This window comes from Numenius arquata, chromosome 2, assembly GCF_964106895.1.
Source record: "Numenius arquata chromosome 2, bNumArq3.hap1.1, whole genome shotgun sequence".
NCBI lineage: Eukaryota > Metazoa > Chordata > Aves > Charadriiformes > Scolopacidae > Numenius > Numenius arquata.
The window spans coordinates 124950855-124976715 of record NC_133577.1 but is presented as its reverse complement, the minus strand read 5'-3'; the positions used below and the strand labels follow the sequence as shown (position 1 = coordinate 124976715).

The 25861-nt window shown below is 43.5% G+C and overlaps 1 protein-coding gene across 1 annotated transcript in view; it reads right to left on the bottom strand.

The window, feature by feature from the left end:
* Positions 1 to 1821: 1821 nt before the first annotated feature.
* BEND7 (BEN domain containing 7) overlaps positions 1822 to 25861 on the bottom strand; it is a 46698-nt gene continuing 22658 nt past the window's right edge. The window contains exons 5-9 of the mRNA XM_074168636.1: positions 24475 to 24740; positions 20037 to 20262; positions 15007 to 15126; positions 6896 to 6946; positions 1822 to 2112 (exon numbers count right to left, since the gene is read on the bottom strand). Coding sequence (XP_074024737.1) covers positions 2051 to 2112; positions 6896 to 6946; positions 15007 to 15126; positions 20037 to 20262; positions 24475 to 24740 — 725 coding nt within the window. The 3' untranslated portion in view covers positions 1822 to 2050. The remainder of the gene's footprint in view (positions 2113 to 6895; positions 6947 to 15006; positions 15127 to 20036; positions 20263 to 24474; positions 24741 to 25861) is intronic.

The window sequence follows — 25861 nt, the reverse complement described above, 5'->3', positions numbered from 1 at the left end:
GCCAGCTGGAAAAAATAGTGCGGTGGTGGTAACTTTTAGGGTTTTCCATACATTTCCCTCCATAGTCCACTAATTGTTAGGGAATTCCCCTGAAACGTGGGAATCCAGCACAGAACACAGGAACACGCATGCAATTAAAGTTATTTATTGTAGGTTTTCTTTTCTGAACTGACAAAGAGGGTTTCCCAGAGATCGATAACACGACACAATGTTATACACCATTTCACAACTAGTCCCTTGTCGCTTTATTAAGAACATAGTAATTTAAAAATATCTAAATATTTACATATTAATAAAACATATATACAGAAGATTGAGACATTTTTACCTAAATATGGAATGATTTTATTTTTTTTTTTTCTTCTTCTCTCTAATAAACCCTATAAAAAGATATCTGAAGAAAGTCTGAACAGTAGTCACAGTAAGTAAACACAAATGCAATCTTCCAAATTTACAAAACGCTGATTCCGTTGCTGAAGGGTTACGATACGGACACGACGGACCGGCGTCCCCCGCGCAGTGCAGGCAACTCCAAGCCACCAAGGGAGGAAAGACTCAAATTTTAAGGTTCGCAGTGCACATTCGATCTATTCCACAGTTTCAGAGAGAACACGGTCATTCCTAAAAAAGTCCACGGTAGGTGGGTGGGGAAGGGCTGGGAGCCTGGTTTCTCAGGTGCCGAGAGGACAAACCTCTCCTGCTGTTGGCTTCCGTGTTACTTGTGGGAATTCAGCGACATCTGAGAAACAGGCTTTAGGATTGCTTAAAAAAAAAAAAAAAAAAAAAAGAGATTAACTATTTTGAAAACCATCCCACTCTGTAATAGCACTTCTGTTGAGACACTCAAAGGCCAAATAGTTTCCAAAGATAAAAAGATGCACCTAAAACATACACAGGGAAAGGGAACACAAGGGTGAAGGCTCTAGCGAGCTCTCCCTCCTATTGCAGGAAACACGCTCAAACCGCCTGGTGATCGAGAGATGTTGCAGGTAAGACCTTCTAGACTTTTTCCCGACATTTTTAAAGTGAATTCAGTGCTGATGAAAGGTGCAGAAGTGAAGGTTTGCAGGGAGGGCCGCCAACGATTTTACCTTAGCCCTGACCCGAAAGGACCGACCCTTTCAACGTCAAAGAGGGTAGTGCAATTTCTTGATCGATTCACTCGTCTTAACTGCTGAAATATCAATAGAGTGCCAGTCAAAAGGTGACTTTATTATTATTTTTTTTTAAATAGGTGAATATTGTCGCCAAGGGCAGCGGTTGAAAAATCACAGTGTGCAGACCCTCTTCCTGGAAATCAACAAACCGATACGTTTTGAGATTGAGGTGGCGGGGCCAGCTGGGGGTGGGGGCAAAGCAAGGGGACAATGACCACCTCCAGCAATCTGCACTACCAAGATGCTCGGGAGCCATCCCGCTAGGACCACGGAAGGGAAACTGTTTGAGGAATAGCTTCTCCTTGCTATAATTAGGAAACCGGGCACTGATGGGAGGAATCCTGCTTTATCTCCTGCTAAATCCAGCGAGGGTTTTTTAATCTGGTCATTGGTCCCATGGCAGCCAGGAAAGGGAAAGCAGGTCTGCAGAAGCAAAGAGCTTCGTCAGGTCAAACGCTCCTCGAGCCCCGCTGGAGAGAGATGCCACACTGGTCCCCGGGGACAGGCAGGGTCACCCGGCTGCGTATTCACCTCCGCGTGGCTTAAGACAAAACACTGCTGGCAAAGCGTACAATCACGTGGAAAAATACAATCGTGGAGGAAAAACAAAGGCAAGAGAATGTCTTCAGAGTGGATACCCCGCTAATTAAATAATGCATTGGATACGGAGGGAAATCGTCTTTAATTAAGATGAAGAACGGTGAAGCAATCTGGCGGTTTCGTTATTTGAGGTTACATGGAAAATGCATGACGCAACGCAAACTGGAAGGGGAAAAGAGTGCGGACGTCCACGCCTTGCGGTTCGCTGGCGTTCTCGTGCCGGGCTGGTGGGAACGTCCTTCAAAGGAGAGGATGTTTCTATCTGCTAAAAACACTGATGCAGGGTGTGAAACTCAAGCTGAAAAATCTGGGTTTGCGTCTATCAGATGATCTGTTGTGGTGTCAAAAAGGCTACCTGAAGGAAGAAAGAGTTTGAAGAAATCAGTTAAAAAATATAAAAATTTAAGAAATCAGTAATTAAAAAAAATGATGGAAATGACATATTTGAGTTCTAACTTTAATTTGTGATGGGGCTGAACTGCTGGTGCGTACGCAGGCAGCGGCTGCTGAATTCCTTTTAGAGTAGAGCTCAATCGGCTACAGAAAAGCAAATTAAATAGATTTTTTTTTTTGAATACGGAATTTGCCAGCAAAGTTTTTCACACAACATATAGCGCACCCCGCTTCAGATCTAAAGCGCTTGCATTAGACTTGGGCACAAACTGCACCGTGATGCTCACCCCTTTGAAGCTACAGTTCTGAAGAAGAGAAAAAAGCACCACTTGAATTTTAAACTTCGAGTATGTACTTTGGGACCTTCTTTGGAAAAAAAAACCCCACCACTCCACAGCAGTCTAAATGCATATGGGAGAATATATATATATATATATATAAAAAAAAAGGTGCACGGTATGATTATATCCCATCTTCTTTAAAGCACTTTAAGAATGTGCTTTTTCTAAACAGAACAATGAAAGATGGACAGAAGAATTACAAGGAGAGCGCTAAGAACACAGGGCAAATAAGAGACAGACATCAATCAGCCTGAGAGGCAAATACAACCCAATGAAAAGAGAAAACTCATACAATCATGCACTGAAAGGATAAAGATTTATATTACAATAAAGGATTTATATTTAAGGTTTCGAAAAGGTTTTTTTTTCTTTTTTTCTTGAAGTTTCGTTTTCTTGATATTGTATTCCAAGAGAAAAGGATACAACCTATATAGAATTGGATCGTTGCTGTTTTCTTATCGTCGGTTTCTTTACCAAGAGATTGCTCTCATCTTTTCACAAAGCTGTATCACCCCTGGACCTGAGGATTGGGATGTTAGTGTTTCGGCTTCTTTTAGGGATATCGAAATTCTTTCTCATTTTGAAATTAACCCAAGTGTGGAGACACTACACAAACGCTCAGTACAGCTGTGGTCCAAAGCACGGGTATAAGGAGGGCTCTCTCATGGTCCTGGGCTACATATATCTTTCAAATGCAATTTTGAAGATGAGGATTCAAGAAAAGGGTGTTACAGCTGGCTTATGTTTGTTTCCATGTGCAGAACTTATGTGTTATACCTTCCTTTCGTGGTTTTTCTTTTAAACACAAAATCCAGATGCTTTGTGTAAATTGTAGACCAAAGTAAGATAAGCCTTTTCGCAATGCCAACTTATAGAAAGGCTCTAAAAGCTGCCGTATCTTCATTCTGATAAAGATTTATCTCACACCTTCCGGGTTCCTGTATCACCGAGAAACTAATCAGTCTTTCCACTTAGTCCACGGTAATTACCCCCGGAGCTGTCTGATCTGTCTCAGCTCAGGTCCGGACACAGCCTTCAGCTCTTGGTAGGTGCAAAAGCTGCAACTGTGGGAGACCTGAGCTTTGATAACATTTGTTAGAGACAATTCTTCCAGTATTTTCTTGAGATGTACCTGTCAATGCGCCAAAGTTCCCAGCAAGTTTAACTGCCACAGTTCTTCCAATTTACTTTAAACACCCTTCAATCAACAGCTTTTAAAGCAAAGGCCCTCTCAGCGTTGAGGGTGGTTTTAAAACAGGAGCACCATTTCTGCTCAGAAGTGCTAAAATATAATTGGGCAAAAATGTCTTCCTTGGTTTTATAAGGATGTACCAGCTCCATTTTTTTCACAAGGCTTTTGAGTTCCAAAAGAGGATCTGGAAAACACCCCCCCCACCACCACCCCAGCTCTCCTCAAAGAAGAGGACTTTGATAATGGTGGGCACAAAGGGAGCAGGTTCAAACCTGGCTGTAGGCACCTGTACCAATTAACTGCTCTCAGAGCACAGTCCTGCTGGTACCAAAGGAGAGTCACCTCCAAACATGGCCTCAGCTGATCTGACCTTCTCTCTGGAAACAACCCTCTTCCCACCAACGATGAAGAGAGCCGAGAGCAACCACGCTTCTAACTGAGGTGTCTCAAATGACGTGTCAGCCATAGGCTGCGATCTAGAAACACGTAAGTCGAGGTGTTTCAGCATCGGTGGTCCGTATATACCCAGATCTTGTTCATAATATCACCGGCATCACAGGCAGGGCTGACTGAGCAGGAAAGGCAGAATAAGGGCATCTGAGTTTTCCTTTTTTTTATTTTTGCACCAACACTTATCATTGATTCAAGTCACTCACTCTGGGCACTTTTGCAGCACAAGTTTGTTCAATTCTTGAAGACCACAAGAGCAACCGTCTTTCATAAACAGCTTTTGTAGCCCACCTTTTCTCCCCATCATCCAGTCTCCCGCAAGACCCCCCTCAAGCAATCCAGTTTAGTCTGGTTTTATTCTACCAACACACCAGGTTAACCACTGGTCACAGAATCGAAGAATCGATTAGGTTGGAAAAGACCTTTAAGATCATCGAGTCCAACTGTAAACCTAACACTGCCAAGAACACTGTGAAACCGTGTCCTGAGGGCCACTTCTACAAGCCTTTTAAATACCTCCAGGGATGGTGACTCCACCACTTCCCTGGGCAGCCTGTTCCAATGCTTGATAACCCTTTTTTGGGTGAGGAAGTTTTTCCTAATATCCAATCTAAACCTTCCCTGGCACAACTTGAGGCTGTGATTTAACTGATATTAGCTGTCATCTGCAACCGAGGCCGACTGCGCCAGGCACTGTACAAACACACAGTGGGAGAGATTCTTCCCCAAAGATGTTTCAAGCTAAACAGGGAAGACAGCTCAATAAATTGCATGAAGGCTCTCTTTAAAGAACCTGTCAGTAAGACCCCTTTATAAAACCAGCTGTGCTAAAGAGAGGGAAAGACCCCTGTAAAAGTTATATTCCACCTCTTTTGCTACACACCTTGATAGAAAGCATCTGTGCTTTGCCTGTCTATTATAATTACTGTCATTATACTGTCTGTATATCACTTTAAATCATTTGCTTCTAAGAACAGTATGATATTACATGGATCCGTACTACAAAGAGGCACTCGCACACACATAATAATGGGTGTGAGTCAAATGCTTGGCTCCCAGCCTGTGAGCACCACCTCCCCCACCGATGCAAACTGCAGCGTGGCTTATTTAGGCATCCTTCCACAGACAGCAGGGAGAGGTATGGATGGCAAAGGAAACACTTCAGCTCCAAAACTGCACGCATGGGTGCTCAAAGGTCTACGAGCAAGCAGACCGCAAGGGTGATGTGCTGTAGAGAGGGAAGGGAGTCCTCTTCTCTACCACAACCATCTCAGCACCCTCATTTCCATCAGTGAGGTACGACACAAGTAGTAACGACAGAAACTGTGCTCGAAGAAAAGCACAGCAATCCAATAATTCTGCTCCTTAATACGATTACCAGAGCAATGAAAATATAACGCTACGTCACATCAGCAACCTTTACGAGGGTCCTCTTGCAACAACAGAATTGCTTCCCTCCCTGATAAAAGAAGCGAACAGGATGTCACTTGGAAGAGACCTTTCAAACCAGAGCTTCCTGCATCTATTATCACAGCCAGACCCTGAAATATTCCGGGGCTGGCCAAGAAAGCAGCGCGGCGGCCCGCAGTCAGCGCCTGCTCCCAGCCCCCACTGGGCCCACGCCAGAACCAGACTGTGGCCGCTTGTCCTCCCGACTGCTCCGCCGGTCCTATTCCTTAGTAACTGCACGTGCTCCGGCAGCGGGATTTCCATCCACAGCGCCGCACGGCTGGCAGCTGCTGCTCCGGCACACAGCAGCCCTGCGGGAAAGCTCCTTCTCCAGCTCTTACGCAAAGAGAGATTAGATTGCACAAGGGATAGATGCTGCGATGGTACCAGCACCCTCCCGACCACCCCACAGCCCTGTCCTGTTCTTCACAGCAGCGGCATCGCCCACCTCCAACCACCCTTTGCTGTTACACCTTAGGAATATGATAAAAATGCACCGTAATTCATGACTCTATTTGTCTGCTTAAGATCTTCCCTGCTTTTTCTTTGGCTTTGGGGATAACAGGCAGCCCCTGGGTGAAATGACAGGGAAGCCACCGTGAAACGCAGGTGAACGATCATCTCCCCGGACTCTGGCCCCGCTGGATTTTCAGAGGATGGCAGCTCAGTTCCTACCACCAGGGCACCTATTGATGGACCGTCTCTAAATGAGAGGGTGCTTCAAACTTCAGTCTCACTCTGTCTTGATTTCAATACCACGTGCAACAGCGTGCAAAAATCGTATTTCCTAGCCCACACCACCGCACAGCTACCCTGCAGCTGCCAGGCTTTTAAGGCAGGGTGGCTGCACTTCAAAAAAAAAGTAAAACACTTAAACAGCATATAAATGTCTTTGCAATCCTTCTGTGAACCCAGGATATTATTGCTAATACCTGGGGCAACTGAAAAGATGCTAAAATACAAATTATTGTGTCTGTCCCTACCAATAACCCTGTTAAGAATTCAAAAAACTCCCAGAAACACCAGAGATGAGCGCAAGTCCCCGGCTGGCATAAGAAGGGTAACTTACTGGCCTTATTAGAGTAGCTGCAACCACGAACCTTGAGGTTTTATGAATATGAAATACAGGGGGAAGTTGTATGATTCGGAAGCATTTGTTTTTTAATACAGGCCATTCAAAAGTTAAGATAGCTGGGTCCTGTGTGCAATTACTCGACTGTATATAGCACGCCAGGATTATTGAAAACTGCTTCTGTGCCATAAATAAACAAATACACACATTGGAAGCTGATAAAAATTTTAATGCATTTTACCTGTTTGTAGTAGAGAAATGTCCGGCTTCTCATCACAGTCAGTTGCCTCTGCTGATTACAAATATAAACAAGAAATCTCATTACTTTTACTGAACATGGGAATGCGATTAAAAAGCTACATACTGTGGAGTGATTTTGCATTTTCTATCTGCTTTCCTCAGCTGCAATTTGCTATTGCTCCGTTAAAAACTCACTGCGTGGAGGAAAAGGTCATATAATAAAAATGCAAACTTAGAAGAGGGAGTTGGGTCTTGCGAAGCAGTCGTGCCAGCAACGGGATGGAGTCGCACTCGCTCTTTTTATGGTTTCAGGATACCCAGATGATAAAAGGAGTTGCGACCATTTGACAAAATCACATAAGAAAAGTCCCCAGCAGTCCTCGGAGGAAGAGCCTCTGGCAGCTGCCATCATCCCACGCCTGCGGGGAAAGCATCAATACCCCCATTTCTGCACCCAAACTTCCCGTAGCCACAGGCAAGCTCATTTTGCCGGGAATAGATTTACTGGGGCAAAAATGTCTTCAAAGGTGCAGGTGGGCACCCGGCGGAATTACAAAAGCACGTAACCGCTCAGGTACACAGGCAATTACAGCGTGTGTGTACACACGTGCTTGCAACCCACAGCTTATGCAAGATCATTTGACTTAATTTAGCCCACGGTGAAGGAAGGCTAAAAGCCTAATTTGTTCATCTCGTATTTGCCATAGGGCATAAAGTATGCATAAAGATAGTTCCTTTGGCTCAGCAGATGCGCAGCGACTTGTTAGTCTGCAGTAGCCTGGAGTGTGCATGTGAACCCCGAGTGAGTTATAGGTGTGTAACAGGAAATCGCTGCCTCACCTACACAAGCCCTATTCAAAATCCTATTGCCTTTGTCCTTGGGAACTTCATATTTAAGGCCTTTAAAACACAATGGGATCCTTCAGAGTGCTTAAGCAAACTAGGTGTGGTCCTCGAGGACCAGCCCGTTATATTGTACATGGTCAGCGCGGTGGAGATACACCCGCTCACGTCCATTCATCGCACGATACCTGCAGGTGTCAAACCTGACCAAGGCTACAGGGGTACGGAGCAACTCAGCGCAGCTCCCGCTTGAAACTCGGGTAACTGCCCTGGTCATCTTTACCAGAGCTCTATACACGAGGATGCTGAGTTGCTGCCTCTATGAGGATACCCTGAGAAGAAGTAACCCAGCTGCCGATCTACAGTAGTTTCCTTCCTCCAGCAACCCCTGGCTATCCGTCCACGGACCAAGAGGTTGCTCTCTGAATTTTCACTGAATTTCACTGAATTTTTTTTTAGAGTTGGAAGGGACCGTATAGATCATCTAGTCCAACTCCCCTGCCGAAGCAGGATTGCTTAGAGAATGCTACTCAGGACTGCATCCAGGCGGGTCTTGAAAATCTCCAAAGAAGGGGACTCCACAACCTCCCTGGGCAGCCTGTTCCAGGGCTCTGTCACCCTCACCGTGAAGAAATTCTTTCTCATATTCGAGTGGAACCTCCTGTGTTCCAACTTGTGCCCGTTGCCCCTTGTCCTGTCACTGGGAGCCACTGAAAAGAGTCTGGCTCCCTCCTTCTTCAACCCACCCTTGAGATACTCTCTCCCCCACGTGCATGGATGTCAGATTCGTTTTTAGCTATATGCTCTCTACTCAGTTCTGCAAAGATTAATGGAACTAAAGAAAACACAAAACAAACAAAAAAACCCCAAGCTCTAGTACTAAGCAGCTTTCCTCCCATGAAAGGTTTAAACGAAGAGCCCTGACCTGCAGGTGACTCTGTGCCTTGCACACAGGAAGGATCGGGTAGCTCAATACATGGGAAGAGGTTACCAGGCTGGATTGAATCGGGACTGGACTCCCAGTGATGGAAGGACTGGATGCACAAGGGAGAAGACAGTATGCTGAAACAAGCAGCTGAGAAACAGCCAACAGGACATACATGGTTTAAAACACCAGGAGTGACAGTCTGAGGTCAACTTCTAGCTACGTTACGAAGAACCACCTGTACCAAGTGGCACGGCTATTCAGCATGCAAGAGATGAGGCTGTAGCTGGCCCCTTGGGCTGAAGGGACCCAAGCAAGGAAAATGGGGAAAGCCAGATGTGAGTGCTGGCAATGGCCTGGAAGGTCTTCCCTCTATTAATGGTGTCAACCAGGCTGTCCACTCAAGTGATAGGTTTTCTGGAAACCTCAGCAGCAGCTCTTGAGGTAGCTCTCGAGATGCGGTTACCTTTCTGCCTAACGGCTCTGCTTACACCTGGCTAAAACCCAACTCAGAGGAAGGCAGTAATACAGAAAGAACAAACGCAAGCTAGGAATTATGGCGCTTTCAGAACGTAAGGACCTGAGTCTCCAACTTTGCAGAACCAGCTTTGTTGGTAACCAAGTTACCTGGCCACTTTTAATCTGGCACAAGACTGACAGATGAGGTCCGGCTCTCCACCAATTGTTCCAGTCCCATTCCTCATGCCAACATGAACGTTTATACGGTCACCAAGATCAAAACTGACAACATCACCACATGAATGCTTGTGCCAGTGCCAGAAAGGGAGTGGGAGCACAGCAGATGCCCAAAGAGCCTACTCACTCTTCTCAGCAGCTGCCCGAATTTGTTTTATGAAACTGGATGTGTAACCGCAGCTCCGGGTGAAGTATGACACAAAGGCACGACAAACACCTCGACCTCCCAACATGGACGTAAGCCACCACCTTCTCACATGTCATTCCAAGCAGGCAAGAAGGTTTGCCCTTTGACAGCCGCACCCAGAGAGTGCCAGCCAAACTTTTTTCTTCTCTCGAGCCAGCTTGCAAGACAAGGCAAGCAGGGATAGGTCCTACTGTGGGAATTCGGAGCCTCTTTTCTGTCCTCTGCTTAGATAGAGCTCAGGAGCTCTTGCAAAACAATCTTGGTAGTTGTTTCCTTAGAGTGTCCGTGTCCCCTCCCTCCTAAAAAAGACTATTTAGCTTCTGATATATGTGTTCGCTAAGTGTACACCTGCTGGTTTGCTCCTTGGACAGAAGCACACGTGTGCTCAGGGCTGGGGAGACGACTGCAGCAGTTACTCATTTTAATATCGCTATCTTTATCTAAGATACTGGCACGGACACAAAAGCACCCTACCGCATGTGCAACTCGCATCCTACATCCTTCCTGGCCCTGTGCGTGTATTGCTAAGCAAAAAAAATAAGAATCAACCTGATCTCTCACAACATGTAGATATTGTACCAAAACCACAAACCAGGGCAATCAGAAGGATGAAGAGAAATAGAAAGCAAAAAACCCTCATAGGAGACAATGGCAGCAGCAGCTTGAACAAGGACGTGGGAGAAAAGGCGTGTTTCCAGAAAAAAGGTAAGCATTTTCCCTTCCTTCATTCCCACTATTTTACATTGTAACGAGGTGACATTAATTTTGAACAACAATTCAAGGATGAAACGTCACAGCATGGAATTTATTCCAACTAATCCTGCCTAAAAAAATTCCAGCATGTTTTCTAACATCGCTGTGTTTTCCTTTATGGAGTGGGGGCCATCGAAAGCTTCCAGGCTATGCACAAGGCAATCACTTTGCATGACCAGCCCTTACCCTGCGCACTTTGGGAGCATTACTGGTCCAGTATCAGCTTTCCCGGCCATGCGATGGACGGTGGCTGCAGAATAATGGCTCACAGCCTCTTCAAAACATAAAAAAAGGGAGGAAGAACTTACTGCGAGAGCTGTGTAGCCCCTGACCTGCTGCTTATTAATGGATGGAGAGTTTAGTAATCAAAAGGCTTGGATGCTGGCACAGAGGTGACACAAACAGCGAGCCAGTTCCTTCTGGTTTTACCCATTTTAAGGTCTCCCTGCTAATGGCTGACTCTCTCTCTCTGCACTGCCACCGGCAAGGCCACCAGCCACCTACCCACATTCTCTTTTGCAGGGTGAAAAGACCACGCCGTGGGAAAATTACAAGGCAATTTGCATTGTAATTCACGCTGCTTGAAGAGAGGGATCCCATGCACACGCCTTTTCCTTTGACTTCTTCCCTTCCGGGGCCACTTTGCATCCCATCCCAGCAGCCGAGAAGGTTCAGCTTCTCTGCTGGGAGAGGACAGATCTGGCACTATGAAGCCGTGCCCCAGCACACTGTGCTGTTGACATGAAATGGGACCTGTAGTCAAGGCTGAAGAATATTATCATACTTTTTAATTTTAATTATAACATCTGTTTGTAACATTAACCTCACAGTCTCTTCTCCCCTTTGTGACAGCCAACTTGTGAAATTTTGAACAGACTGAACAAGGCCAATAAAAATTTAATGGCAGTGACAGCTTTATTCTCAGATCTAACAAATAAAAAAAACCTACCCAAGTCTCAGATCTCAGGCAATAATCTAAAAGAACTAAGCAAAAGCCAAAGCAAAATAAATAAATTTAAAAAAAAGAATATTTCCAGCTATGAAAAATATTGTCACTGATTCAGAACTTAAATGAATTTTTATTTGGCTTAGGATAACAACCTTTCAAAATCTACACAGGAGAACTATTTTCTAGAAAGCAGAATTTTAAATTGTTTTTTTGATTAGCTTTCCAAGTAGTGAGCTTCTCTGTCCCTAATTCTATAAGATGAGCCAAACATGATAAATAAAGTTGAAGCTGGGCAGCCTCTATGATCCGGTGATCATGATTTCATTTAATTTGGAAACACTCAGGAGAGTACGCCCTACAGAAAGAGGTATGAAGAGCAGATCCACCCCACTCGTTCCCTAGAATTCTCTGAAATTATTAATATCGCAGAAAGCTAGAGCAGGATTTACGTTATCAGACTGAAATAATGTTTCACAGGATAAAGCAGGGAGGGCTGCTCGTGGACGCAGTGTCTCGCTGCCTGGTTTGAAATGAAAAACTAATCAGAGGATGCACTAAACAGCTCAGGGGAAGGCAAGCAGGATGGAAAGGCTGCCCCTCCTCTCTTAAATGCTTCTGTTGTTCAAATTTAGCCCAACTTAGTGGTGACTAAAAACTTGTCTTGTGGCTTCTCTAAAATAAATGGATCATCTTAAGCTTTTTCCATATGAAGCCTGAGCATTACCACAAACCAGAAACCGATGTAGATGAATCAGTGTGATGAGGCAGCAGGGAGACACACTGGGTCAGAAATTCTCCGGTTAATTTAGCTTCGCGCTGGCTCAGATTTGTTCTTTGGGCACCTTAGTCTGCCCCCACAAACTTTGCCAGCACTTTTCAGGGAGCAAGTGGAGACAAAACTAAAAGAGAATTATCTGGGAGCAGGACACTCGCTTGGAAGGGCTCAGCCTCTGCTCCACTGGCCACACAGGGACTGGAGGAGCTCAGGAGCTCAGCTGGAAGAGAGATGAGTCCTGTGTCCCAATGACTGCAATTCCCATAGTTTTCAGATTCTTAAAAGCTAAGTTTTGTAAAGTGGAATCCTGGGATACCTTCTCCCCACAGCAGATCAAACCTCCCTCCATGCCTGCCCTCCCTCCTGTTTTGTGTAAGTCACACACAGCTGTAACAATTTTGGTATGGTTTCACAATGAATAGTTAAAATGTGCATAGCTCCCACACAAACAGTTTTGTATCAGGATAAAGCTGTGGAGGGCTGTGAGATACGCCAGCAAACATTGCAACATCCTTCCCTTGGTCCTGTAGACCTCCCCAGGCATCTGCTAACAGCTATCCTTGGAAACAAAATAGGGGAGAAGACGGATCTACCGCCTAATCAGCTCTACGTCCCTCATGGTTGTAATGCACAAGCTCTAACAAATCTTATTTCCACAAGATGAAGATGTTACTGTGTGCTCCTGCTGTCTACCGCTCGGCTGTCACAAAGGCTGTGGAAACTTCTCATTTGCTTCAGTGCAAGGTCAGGCTGGGTTAGCTTAAGCCACCAGTGGAGATGGTCATGGACGGTAGGGTGCCGATGGCCACAGTGGTGTGTGTTCAGTCTCTCCAGAGAGCGTGTCTGCCTGTGGTCTCATGTCAGAGAGAAACCCGTGCATTTCAGGGAATGGCCAGTAAACTTAATAACTCAAAAAAAGAGCCTTTCTAGCAATCCAGTTACCATGTACTTTTTTTCCCAGCAAATAAGGGTCTGCAAGGTTCACTGCTGCTCACTACTCATCCACGTACCGGTTAATGAGTTACCTTCACCCTGCATGCAGAGACAGATTTTGGAGCCTATCTTATTCACTCCACTGTACTCAGCCTCACTTATTTTTCTTCACAGTTCTTGCTAGCTTAGAGACAATATCCTCTGATTAGATTCTGCCATCCTGAGAAAGGACCAGAGATGGAGGTGGCCCCATTTGAAAGGCAAAAGCTGAACGTCATTGTCATTTTAATTAATATCCTGCAGAGGCAGGAAGAAAAGCAAATAAAAAAAGGATGAAAGAAAATAAAAATCAAAACAAAATTAGGTCAATCCTCTTTCCCAAGGGATCTTCTGCAAGACAGCCCAAGGACCCTCTGCTCCCCACATCCCGCGCTGCACTCTTCACCGTGTGGAAGCCTGGCGTCCCACTTCCACCCTCCCGTCCTCGGGGGGGACGACAGGCAGCCTTGGAAGGGGCAGAAAGCAGTCCCCTTGTACAACACCAGTAATCTGACATTGTCTTTAACAAGATTATTTTGTATCCCTCCCTCCTCCCTCCCCCAACACGCGTAAGAAACCCTTTTTAAGGCTAGTGCTGGTTTGCTGCTCTACTCAGGGAAGCTTATGAGACTGAATAATCTGCATTTTTTTCCTCCCCCTGTGTTATTTCTGTCTCTGGGTGTTCCTCATTTTCCTCAGTCCTATGCTTTTCCCTCCTGGCATTAACAGAGCTCTGGAGAATGATTTCAGATGCCAGTCTAAGCGTGTGTTTCAGAGACAAAGCTCTGGTCAGAAAACATTGGCTCTCTGAGACAGGGAGCTGGAGAGGACATTCCCTGTGGTCTCGCTCACCCTCCCGGTAGCCACGGGGACCACCAGCGTCCCCTGCGGAGCCATCAGGTTTCCCATCCTGTCAACCCGCAGATGCTAACAGGCACTTAATTGCGGTGACGGGCAGAAGGGAAGAGGGAAAAAGGCAGGCAGCTAAACGCAGTAGCAGTGAAGGACCGTGTTTCAGGAGGTTGGCACAAGTGATGTGCCTCCGACAACGGTGTCAAATCTTCAACGGGAGAAATGGGCAAGAAATACAACCACGAGAGCCTTACACTAGGATGAGGAAGAGTAATTGAAGCCTCGTATGAAGAAAGCCCCTTGTAGGATAGGAGGTGTGAAGATGGGAAGGAGACTACTTAAGGTTTATAAAGTAATTACACGTCTCTTAATCAGTGATATTGCTTTCCCACGAATTCTATGGGGGATTTCGAGACTGCACGTTGCTGTTCGTCGCTGGAGCCGAGAGCTCACCAGCTGCGTGCTGTCGGGGTGAAAGCCTAGCGCTGAGCCTTCACTGCAGGCTGGTCCCAGCCCCAAACGCGCTGGTTATCCCAGCCCAAATGGAGCAGTTTTGCTGCCAAACCCCACCGGCATTACCTGCTACTCATTGCTGGGAAGCTCCCTCCCGTGTATCGCAGAACTTTGCTGGCAAAACCAGGGTGGGTGGCTTGGTTTTTTTCTGCTACACTGATGCTGATTCTTTCACAAGAAATGTGAGAAAACTCATCTATCCTTCCAGACACATATAGTTTAGAGGGAAAGGTCATTTGGGTTATGTCTTAAAAGTACAGTGAGTGGCTTGTCAGACCAAATAACACAGAATTAAAAGACTTCTACCTGCAACCCTGGACATTTAGGCTTCAGCTAGTTTAGGACTCGGATTTCATCAAACACTGGGAAGGAGAGTTTGGGTGCTAATGGAAAGGGGTTAGAGACAACATTTGAGAACGACTCAAAGTTAACTTGGCTGCAAAGACAGCTCCTGAACTTGCTACCACGCCAAACACAAGGAAACACTGTACTTTTCACAGAAACCTGCTAAAATCTTAAGAGGTCTAATTTTCATAGCGTGAACGCGTACAACTCCACAGCTAACAAGAAAACCACTTCTGTGGATACAAAGGCTATAAGCTTTTAATATTACACTCACATGTTGTTCCTTATATTTTCATACATACCTGAGCCTCTTTTTAATCGTCTTCTTGCAAGTTTAATTTGATCCTGAAGAATCTGGACCCAGTCTCTAGGGCCAGGAAGTTTATCCACGTGGTTAGCAGTGCAGTATTTTTCTGTAAAGACTGAAATAAAAAGATACCATCTTTTTGAAATGTGCCACCAGAATGGAGAAAAGGAGACTGGAGAGGATTATAAACAAAATATATCAAATTATCCACTTATCAAAAAACATTTGAATGGCCAAATCTAAGATTGCAAGAACAGAGTCCAATTCAGCGTTTCACATGTTTATCATCAGAAGTCATTTGGGTGTATCCCATTGTTGGTATCACAGCAATACAATAGTTACTACTTATAAAAGTCTACCCCAGAGAAATGACCTACACCTGACATCTTCCATTCACAAATTTCACATAAAAACATCACAGAAAAATAATAGTGTAGTTTGCACTGAGTCTCCAGATGTGGCAGGCACTTTTAAATGCTGCCTTCCATATGGTGCAAGTAGAGACCTGAAGATCTGCTCATTTGGTGGCTTCTCAGTCAGGTTCCTGCAGGCATTTGCTGCAGGCAAACTGATGAAAGATAGAAGTCCTGCCACTGCAGTAATCTCTACAGTTCTCATAAGGCCAAACCAGAACTTTTACAAAGCTACTAAGAGAAAAAAAGCCATCCCACAGGTCCAATTTTATATTTTGTAAAAATGGTACAGAGGGTCAACATAATCTTTAATTCCGCATTTACAGCAAACCTAGCAATGTTATATCAAAAATACAAAATTATAAATGGAGTGAAACTGATGCAATTGACTTTCATCACGCAACTGAGACGTGTGCAAAGAATAAACTAGAGCAGAAATAGAAAAAATACTATTACTGTTAGTATTGCTATTGTAGTCTTGGTCAGAGGTTTCAGAGCCCAGGGTCCAATTACGACTGGCAAACAAAGAAAGAAAACTGGTCCCAGCTCAAGGAATTTGTAGTTCTTGAGAATAAATGTCACACGAGTGGGAAGGGGAAGCATGCAACAAAAAATGGCAATTTCAGTATTTTTATACACACATTTTTGAAACAGCACAAGCTGGTAAGTATAAAGGGACCGAAAGTAATCACACCCTCCAGACTCTTTCCATGTTAACAACTTCACCAAACCATTGCATGAAAGGCATTAGCAATACTTTCGTCTCTAGTCTGATCAGCAAGGACATCACACCATCTCTAAGGGCTTCCCAGAGAAGTCAACACAGCCCCACGTTGCCAGTGTCCGATTTGCAACAATTCCGTGCTCTATGAAGGCAGAAATAATCTTTCCCTTCTGAATGCACACAGTGCCTGACACAATGGGAACCTGATCAATAACTTAAGACTCCTGTTTACTTCAACGTATTACTTTGCTTCTCTTCTCTAACTTGCTTATTCTTCTCTTGAATGGAAGTCAAGAGAGCTTTGATTGCTCAATGTGTGGTTAGTGAAACACCAATGTGGGCAAAAAGAATGGGACTATAAAAGGAAGGAGGAAGGAGAAGCAGGACCTGCCCTTTCTAGTCCACCTGAGCTGTATGATACTAACAAGCTCCTGTATCATAGAATCACAGATAGGGTTGGGTTGGAAGGGACCTTTCAAGATTATCTTGAAATAGGCAGGGACATCTTCAACTAGATCAGGTTGCTCAAAGTCCTGTCCAACCTGGCTTTGGACACTTCCAATGATGGGGCAGCCACAGCTCCTCTGGGCAACCTGGGCCAGTGTCTCACCACCCTCACTGTAAAAATATGTCTTCCTTATGTCCAATCTAAACCTACCCTCTTTCAGTTCAAAACCACTGCCCCTTGTCCTGTCACTACAGACCCTGCTAAAAAGTTTGTCCCATCTTTCTTATAAGCCTCCGTTAAGTATTGAAAGGCCACAATAAGGTCTCCCCGGAGCCTTCTGTTCCCCAGGCTAAACAACTCCATCTCTCTCAGCCTGTCCTCGTAGGTGAGCTGTTCCATCCCTCTGATTATTTTTTCGGCCCTCCTCTGGACCCACTCCAACAGGTCTTATGTTGGGGGCCCCAGAGCTGGATGCAGTACTCCAGGTGGGGTCTCACCAGAGCGGAGTAGAGGGGCAGAATCCCCTCCCTTGACCTGCTGGCCATGCTGCTGGTGATGCAGTGCAGGATATGGTTGGCTTTCGGGGCTGCAAGTACGCATTGCGAACTCACATCCCATTTTTCACCCACCAGTACCCCGAAGTCCTTCTCTGCAGGGCTGCTCTCAATCTCTTCATCCCCCAGTCTGTACTGATGATGGGGATTGCCCCGACCCAGGAGCAGGACCCTGCACTTGGCCTTGTTGAACTTCATGAGGTTGGCATGGGCCCACTCCTCAAGCCTGTTAAGGTCCCTCCAGATGGCATCCCGTCCCTCAGGTGAATCAACTGCACCTCTCAGCTTGGTGTTATCCACAAACCTGTTGAGGGTATACTCAATCTCACTGTCTATGTCATTGATGAAGATGTTAATTAGGTCCCAGTATGGACCCCTGAGGGACACTTCACACATATCTCTGAACACAGCTCATTGACTTCAGCAGGGAAGGACTTCACTGGCTGGATTTCTAGTCAATGACATAAAGGAGAAATAACTGCTTCTGATCTTTTTTTTTTTTTTTTCATCTTTTTTCCTCCAGTTCTGAGTGAAAGATTGATGAGACTCACAAGGGAAACTGATTGCCCAGGAGAAACACTGCAACTGATTCAACAAGTGCCATTGAATACCCAAAGTCAAAAGACAATTTCTCCCCTGCTAATCATCCTGTTGCAGAAGCGTTAAATTACTCGTAAGGACAGCAGTTAAAATGTTTCCAGACAGGAAGAGCGATTTTCAAGCAAACAGTTCCTCCTTTAAGTTCTTTGTTCGTTTTTGTCATGAATGTAGCTTTTTCTCCACTTTTGTATCCCTGTCATGGAAAAGGACTAACACTGCCACTAAAGGATATCTGGGCACGTGGTAGAGGAATGTCCTAATGGTAATAATGCAAACAACATGATGTTGTCCTGGTGGAGATTTCATACTGGCTCAGTTATTTCTCAGAATAAATGAAACCACAGTGTCTGACAGCCCAGCTCTTTGGAGGGAAGAAGGGTGCTATTGGAGCCAGGCTGAGTAAAGATCCACAGGACATCAGACCTTGGCATCTTATTCCATCACAGCTTTTGGGGATGGGCTCCCCTATCAAGGATCAGGCACCGGCATTTGGGCAATACTGTAAATGCCAATAAAGATCACTGTTATTACAGTGGTACCTCATAGTACCATCACAGATGAAATTTATCTGTTGGAACTACAACTGCCCCCTTTCTTCTCCCAAACTCAAGGGAAGAGGTTAAACCAAGCCTCAGAATTTGCTCCAGTAATACAAGCTTAGCTACTGAGAAACACTGCTCTGCAGTGGGCAGCAATGGCTATTTTATTAGTGCTGCTGCATCTACTGGAAAACATTTCTTTTATCACAGTGCTGCCCAAATTAGAGTGGTTTTTTTTAAAAGTAATTTTGAACTTCTTTTTTTCTTCCATTTAACTTATTTATTAAATCTTTTAAGGAAGAACGAGATACAGATGGAGTGAATCCAACTTAGGATTTTTGCAGATTATTGAGCTCATGAAAAAAAGGTATAAAAAAGTGTTTGTGATCGAAACCTAATTATAAGCGTAACTGTAAAAAGTCTGCCAGAAACTCTGTAAGATGTATTAGGACTATGACATAGCCACAACATATACTTTATCGCAGAATCACATAGGTTGAAAGGGTCCTCTGGAGGTCTCCATGTCCAGCCCTTTGCTCAAAGCACGGCCAACTAGATCATGATGCTCTGGACTGCAACCAGTCCAGGATTGGAGATCCTGCAGCCCCCCAGAGCCCCTGTACCACTGTTCGACCAGCCTTATGTTGAAAAAGCTTTTCCTTGTATCATGTTGACATTTTCCATGTGTCCAATGCATCTTGTGCCTCTGAGACGAGTCTGACTTCATCTTCTCTACATCATCCCATTAGGTAGTTGCGGACAGCAATAAGGTCTGTCCTGAATCTTCTCTCTCGTTCTCTCAGCCTCTCCTCATCTGTCACTTCATATACATACTTCACCACTTACCTGCTTCAGAAATCTTGGTGGGCCTCCACTGGACTCAAGCCAGTATGTCAATGCCTTTCTTGCATGGGGAGGAAAAAGGGGCCAAAGTGGACAGAGAGGTGGTTGCAAAAGGTTCCCCTGCCTCCTTTTGCTGCCAACGTTCTTATAGAAGCTCTTCTCATTGCCTTATGTCTCCTAGATTGGCAATCTGAACCTCAGGATGAGTCACAGCCTACTTTGCAACAAAGCTGGTCCATTGGTAACTTGGGTATTTCTCCTACTGTATCAGATTTCAAAATAATAGAATCCAGTTCAGAATCTCTGGCCTAATACTAGCTCTTTATATGTCGCGATCATCGAGGTACATGTGTTCTTCTGGAAGCTAGAAAGCAATGATCACTAAGAAAAACCACCCAGCACAGGATACTCACATTGACTAAGAATTTTGTTCCCACAAGAGAAGGATCACCACAGTTCTTAGGAGCATCAAATTCATCTCAGTCCCAGTATTACCTTCCTCTACCTCCCCCCAATCCAGCCACCAACTACTCAAGTATTTACAGAGCAGACACAGTCAGATGCAGTGCAAGCCTCAGAATTTTGACTGAAGAGGATCAGTTACGCTGTCATTATGTTTTCAAGATTTCTTTGCATCTCTGACACCAGGAATAAAAAATAATTATCTTATACAAATGTTGAGATTCTAACCTTAGAGCCTGACTTCAGAAACCGAGATCGCTGGCTTAAAATTAACACAAGCTGTCCCCGTAGAAGCTATTTTTAACAAGTGAATGAAAGGGAATAAAAATAAGACTGCATATTTTAATAGACCTAACACACGTCAGAAATTCTAATCCCCTTACACTCTCCTTAGCTGAGAATATGCTCTAATTACACATATGAAAGAAACCAAAAAACATACCTTTTATTGCACCCACAATATTTTGGTCTAGTCCTTTCCGGTTGTCATTGAGCCCTCTTTTCCTTTTGCCGTTTGGTAAAGAGTTAGCCAAAGTCTTGTCATCAAAAAATGCACAGACCAGCTTCCTAAAGAGCAGACTTCCTGAGCGAGTGTAGTTTGATAATATAGAGTCCAGCTGAGATTTCGGCATGAAGACGTCAAAGCCTTCTGCAAGTTGCACTTCTGGCTACCGAAAGAACACAAATGTTTCAATTAAAAGAGCGTTCAAATACATTGCTTTACTTCAATCATGCACCTGATGAGACTTTACAATCACTTAATCAAACCATGAATCTTTTCCCAGCTATTCACTACCACAGCAGCCTACTTCATTGAAATCAAACCCCATCAGTGAATAAGCACCTTAAAAGGCAAATCAAATAATCATACTCCTGTCTAGCGCCACTGTAATAGTTAACAATTACTGACATTATTTCTAGGTGCACAGCTAACAAAAAGAGAAGAGATACCTTTCAATATTGGATAATAAAGACAAATCAGAGAATCATCCCAGAGCAATACTCTTATGTGAAGCTTTTTGGACATTTATCTAACTGTTTTATGGACTTGTTTCACTGCCAAATGATGTGAACGAGAGTGCTGTGGGGCAGCCAGGCATTTCCAAGAAGGATCACTGCTGGGCTACCGGCCCATTCCACGTGGTTTCCCCAGAGGGCTTCCAACGCAAGCATGGCCCGTATGAGTAGAAGTAGATGATGAGTTTGAGGTTGCCCTTGGAGCCAGTGTCTGCTGATCATCCATTTCTCCCTCCTTTTCATATTCCCCAAATACATCCTTAGAAAAGGATGATGTCAAATAGCTTATTTCAGCGCAAAAAAAACCCTCAGTGGTAAATCACAGGGATTTAGGCGACTGCTAGAGAGTGAGATGGAGGGGAAGAAGAGGAAATAAAACCATGCTGTATTTCACAAGAGCCTCCTTGCCTCAAGTGCGTTGTGGGCCAAAGCAGACAAAGGCCTTCAAGGAGGTCCCCTACTAAGAATCTTATTGCTGCCCCTGTCTGTACATATCAGAAATTACACAAGCAGTATTTGCAGTATTTTCTGCTGTGATTACCACACAGTGCTTACACAAGACATCTCTATGGAATAATTATATATCTAGAATGAAGATACATCATGAATAAACTAAAATTTTCAAGATATTATCTGGAAGTTGGCAAAGGGGGAAAAAAATCAGTGGTCATGATGTAAGAAAATAAGCTAACATTATAGCCTTGCTCCTAATAACTTGCTCTTTTTTCCCCCCTAATGAAAATACATCCACAATTAGTGCATTTTCAAAGACGTTTATAGAGCAAGAGCAAATGCCATCTCCCATCAAATCACCTGCAAACATCTTGAGTCTAGACAGAAGAAAGGGCTGCCATTCCCAGAAGGATTTGACTGTGTAACTCTTTTCCCCTGGATTTTTAAAAATCACTATCAGGAGAGTTACAGCAAGCAGAATATTTTCAAAGCATGTAGTATCACTGGATATGCAGGCGTATTGTGCAATAAAACTGACGATTACAATGCTTTGGGAAGCCAGGATGAAGACTCTTAAAATATGCAGATAGAAATAAAAAAAATTAAATATACAAAAGTACATAAGTTTCTCAGCTTGTTCTGGATGAAAAGTTGTTTTTTTTTTTTTACCTTGAGAACTTTCAAAATGCTGGATCCAGCAAAACAGTCAGAATTACTCTATATGACATTTGACAATCTTCTGATGTAGGTGGGTTTTTAATACGTTACTTCTAAACTTTCTGGTGACAGAAAAGATTTTCAAGTGTAAATAAATGTGGGCCAAGTTTACAACTTGGGAAAAATTCTACTTCGTGTTAATCAAAACCCAGAATGCAGTTGTCATGGTGATGAAGCTATCCTGTCCTATTCTGTTACTTGGGTCTTGGGTCTTACGATAGCAATCTAAGATGACCTCAGTGATACAAGGCGCCTAGGACAGACAAATGATCTCCACTAACACAGCCGTAAAATACATTTGAAACCTCACCAGCGTGGAGGAGTGAATATTGCTTTAGTTTTGACTATTTTATTCTTAATATATGAATCAATTTGCGTATCAGTGAAATAATTTGAAGGGAAAACACTGATTTATTCTTGCTTTCCTTTGGTAGCAAACTATTCTTCAATCAAAGACAATCAATCAGTATCTAATTGAACTTTATGATCACTTTGAATGCAATTTCTCAAAAGGAAAAGCCTTTGTTAGTAGATAATAGTCATGGCCCAATGAACTGGTGGGTAAACTATTCCTGTACAATAAAATAAATAAGACTTGAATCCTAAGGGCTTTTGCTGTGCTAAAATTAACAGGCAGCGAAAAATCCTAGACATTTTAGTAGACTGTACTATGTAGATTAGAAATAATTAGGTTATAAATGAAATATGGTAACAGTAAAACAAACACAAGAAAGTTTAACTAAGCGTAACAGATCATTACATTTAAAAAGTAGGTTCTCTGATCCATGAGCCAGATTAAGAGCTGATCTCACAAAGATTTTTTCCACCTCCACGTCCTCATCTCAGCAAATCTAAACTAATCGCACTGGTTCTGGCAGCCCCAATTTTATACACATTAAACTGAGATTTTTCTTTAAAGTTCAATAAGCATTAGCAAAACAGCAGCAGTGGCAGCGCTGGCGTATGACACGGCACACACTACAGACAACCCGTGCAATATTCTCGAGGGAACATTCATTTATGGTGCTGCGTAAAATGTCTTTCAGGTTTTTCAGGCACCCAGAGACACTGGTCGTGAACACACTAGGGATGCTTATGAATAAATAGGAAAAGATAATACCGCCATTCATTCTGCAAGAAGCGACTTTCTTTAGCCTTCTCAAAATGTTTAAGGTCACATTTTATTTTTGCTGTTAAATATATCTATTTTCAGAACTCAACTGTTTTCTTTCCAAAGACAAAACAACATCAATTGGTTTGTCTCGGGGTTCCGGCTCTGTAAATTTAGTCAAACAACTACTGTGTCAGGCAGGGGCCAAAGCATGGAAGGGCAGATGAGGACCTGATTTATGAACTGCATGTTTTCTCTTCTTTTTTTGCTTAGGCCAAATTGGCACTTACGAAGAATTGTGTCCAGCCATGGAACACATTCATAAAGACAAATTAAATTCCATCACAAGAACAAAACCGTTTTCGAAACTGTGTTTCAAGCTGAAAAGAGTGCCACAAGCAAAGAAAAATTATAAGCACAAATTGCATATTGGAGATAAATTACCAGTCCCTCCCCAAACCATGCCCTCAAACATTATTAAGAATAACACTACAAAAGGAAAACCTCTGAAAAAGCATCAAACTAGTTACTCCGTATCACTACACCGACTCTATGGCATGAGACTGCAATCTAATTAGTGGTGTGGCTTGCATCTGTATAACTGAATTATCATGACTGCTCTTTTTTATTATTAGTTCCCATTTCCAGAAAGGTAGAACATTATCTGCTGCATTGTTTTCATTTACGCTTATTGATACTGAATTTAATTATGCTTTTCTAGCTCACAGTACTTAGGAAATTGGAAACTGCCTGCTCAAAATTAAAAATATATTAGAGAAATTAATGATTAGTTTATTCATCGGTGAACTGGTTCAGATGACATCTATTTGGTCATTAAACAAAGCCAATCAGCCAGCGGATACATGACATTTCTATCAATGCGTTGGTGTTGCATGAATCAAGAAAATATGCTTATTGTAATTTTACATGTGATGAGTACATATTTTCAGTGGTGAATTTTGGCCCCTTTAGACACACCAACATCATCAACAGCATCAAGGCCCTCACCCAGCAACCACAGCGATGGAGACCAAACGACCCGATTCAGCAAAGACTGAGGTATGAACTTTTATAGAGGTGAGGAGTCCCCTGAAGCCAGTGGGACCAGCCAGGCATGAAACACAACACATAAATGCATTTTGGCAGGATAAGGACGTACGTGTGCACTACGTGCGCTCATCAGCAAACGAGAGGGTTGTGAAGGGTTTATACACGCAGCGCTTTTCACGGCGCCTGATCTCACGGTGGGGCTTGGCAACGGGAGGGACGAAGAACAAGCGTCCACTGCGAGCTCAAACAACAGTCAGCCTTCGACTCAAGGCAGAACTACATGCTCATGGAAGTTGAAATAAACAACCCCAAAATGTTGTAATCAGCAATCAGTTGGAAAAAAAAACCCCAAAACTTCGTTGTCCACACTCCTCAGATTTAACCCTACTGTCTCCGCTCAACCCTACCCAAGATTTGCTTGTTTATTCTAACCAGAAGACGGACCACACACAAGCTGACTTGGGCGCTGATTCTCCTGAATGAGCAAGTGCTTGAAAATCCTGTGACGCTGGGTATTAAAATATTAACTTACGTCTGATGAAGCAGATTCAAGGATAATTCCAAATCCTGAAACAGGGGCTTCTGGTTTTAAGGGGGGTTCAACTGCTTGCAGACTTGACCGTTCCGAGTTTGCTGATAGCTTCTTCTCGTTCTCCGCAGCGCTGGGTTTCTTATTCATGGTAATTGGTTCAACAGTTTTGAGGGGCAGTTTTTTCTTTTTATTTCTCTTTCTTGATATTGTTGACTTTTGCGCGCAAATCAGGGGAACAGGAGGCTGCTGTCTGTTTTGAGTCCCAACTGAATGAAAGAAAGTATTGAATTAAATGTATAGAAAAAAGCACATGTACAACCACACAGACACAGCATTAAACTACCGACATACTGAACCTGTCTTCTGGGTAAGTGGAACGGTTTTCAGGGCTGTTTGTGCATGTGAAACAGTTACATTTTATCACCTTTGCATAATTTTCCAATCTGTACCAATGGGGATAATGACACTGAACTCCATTAGGAGGTTTTTCAAGACATACTGATGAATAGCGTTTTAGGAAAATTAGGAATACGTGGTTCTTTTTCCTAGTGACCACTGGCTGGTTGGTGAGGAGGACTTAAGCAATGATTAATTTGTATATCCTCTTGAATGACTGAGAATCTCATTGTTTTTGAGCATCTTTTCCTGATAAAAGTAAGATAACACAAGTGCTAATGCAATTACAGTTATTTTTATGAATGTAGTTACCAAGTTAATTAGCTCAGCAAGAACATTTCAAGTACCATTATGTCAAGAACAAGTGAAAACACTATTCAATAGTTTAATTTCTGGGAAAAAAAGTAACCCCGAAGTTGCATCACTTTGTTTTGTTCATACACAGAAGCTGACAGATCATGTCTTATGCCTCAAACCTAAGAGACCGTGTTTTATATTTATCAATATTTAGCATTTTCCAGTATCCACAATAATTGGTATAAATTAAGGCACCGATCCTGAATCTGTATCAATGCAGAATGCTATGCAGACACAATTATTTGTCTGCACGAATCAGTAAGATCAAGGTCAAAACAAAAAAAAGCTAAATGCGCTACACATTTTTGCTTCAACACATGCAAATCAAGCCCGTTCAAGCTACAAATGAACTACACATGGTCCTCACCTCCAAAGCCTGAGGAAAAAACCCCAAATCTTATACTGTTTATTAAATGATTTCTGGGGTATTTGATTTCTGGCAAGGATTTAGGAGACTGTAATTCGTAGTTTATCATTTAGACAGAAGGGTGTTTGAATACTAAAACCAGTTATTACCCTTTCGCTTATATGTTTGCATTTTAGGTTTTTCTCTTTTAGCGACAAAAATGCCAAACAGGTTTTTTTCTCTGCAAAACCATCATTTCACGCCTACCAGAAAATATGAACTATTCCC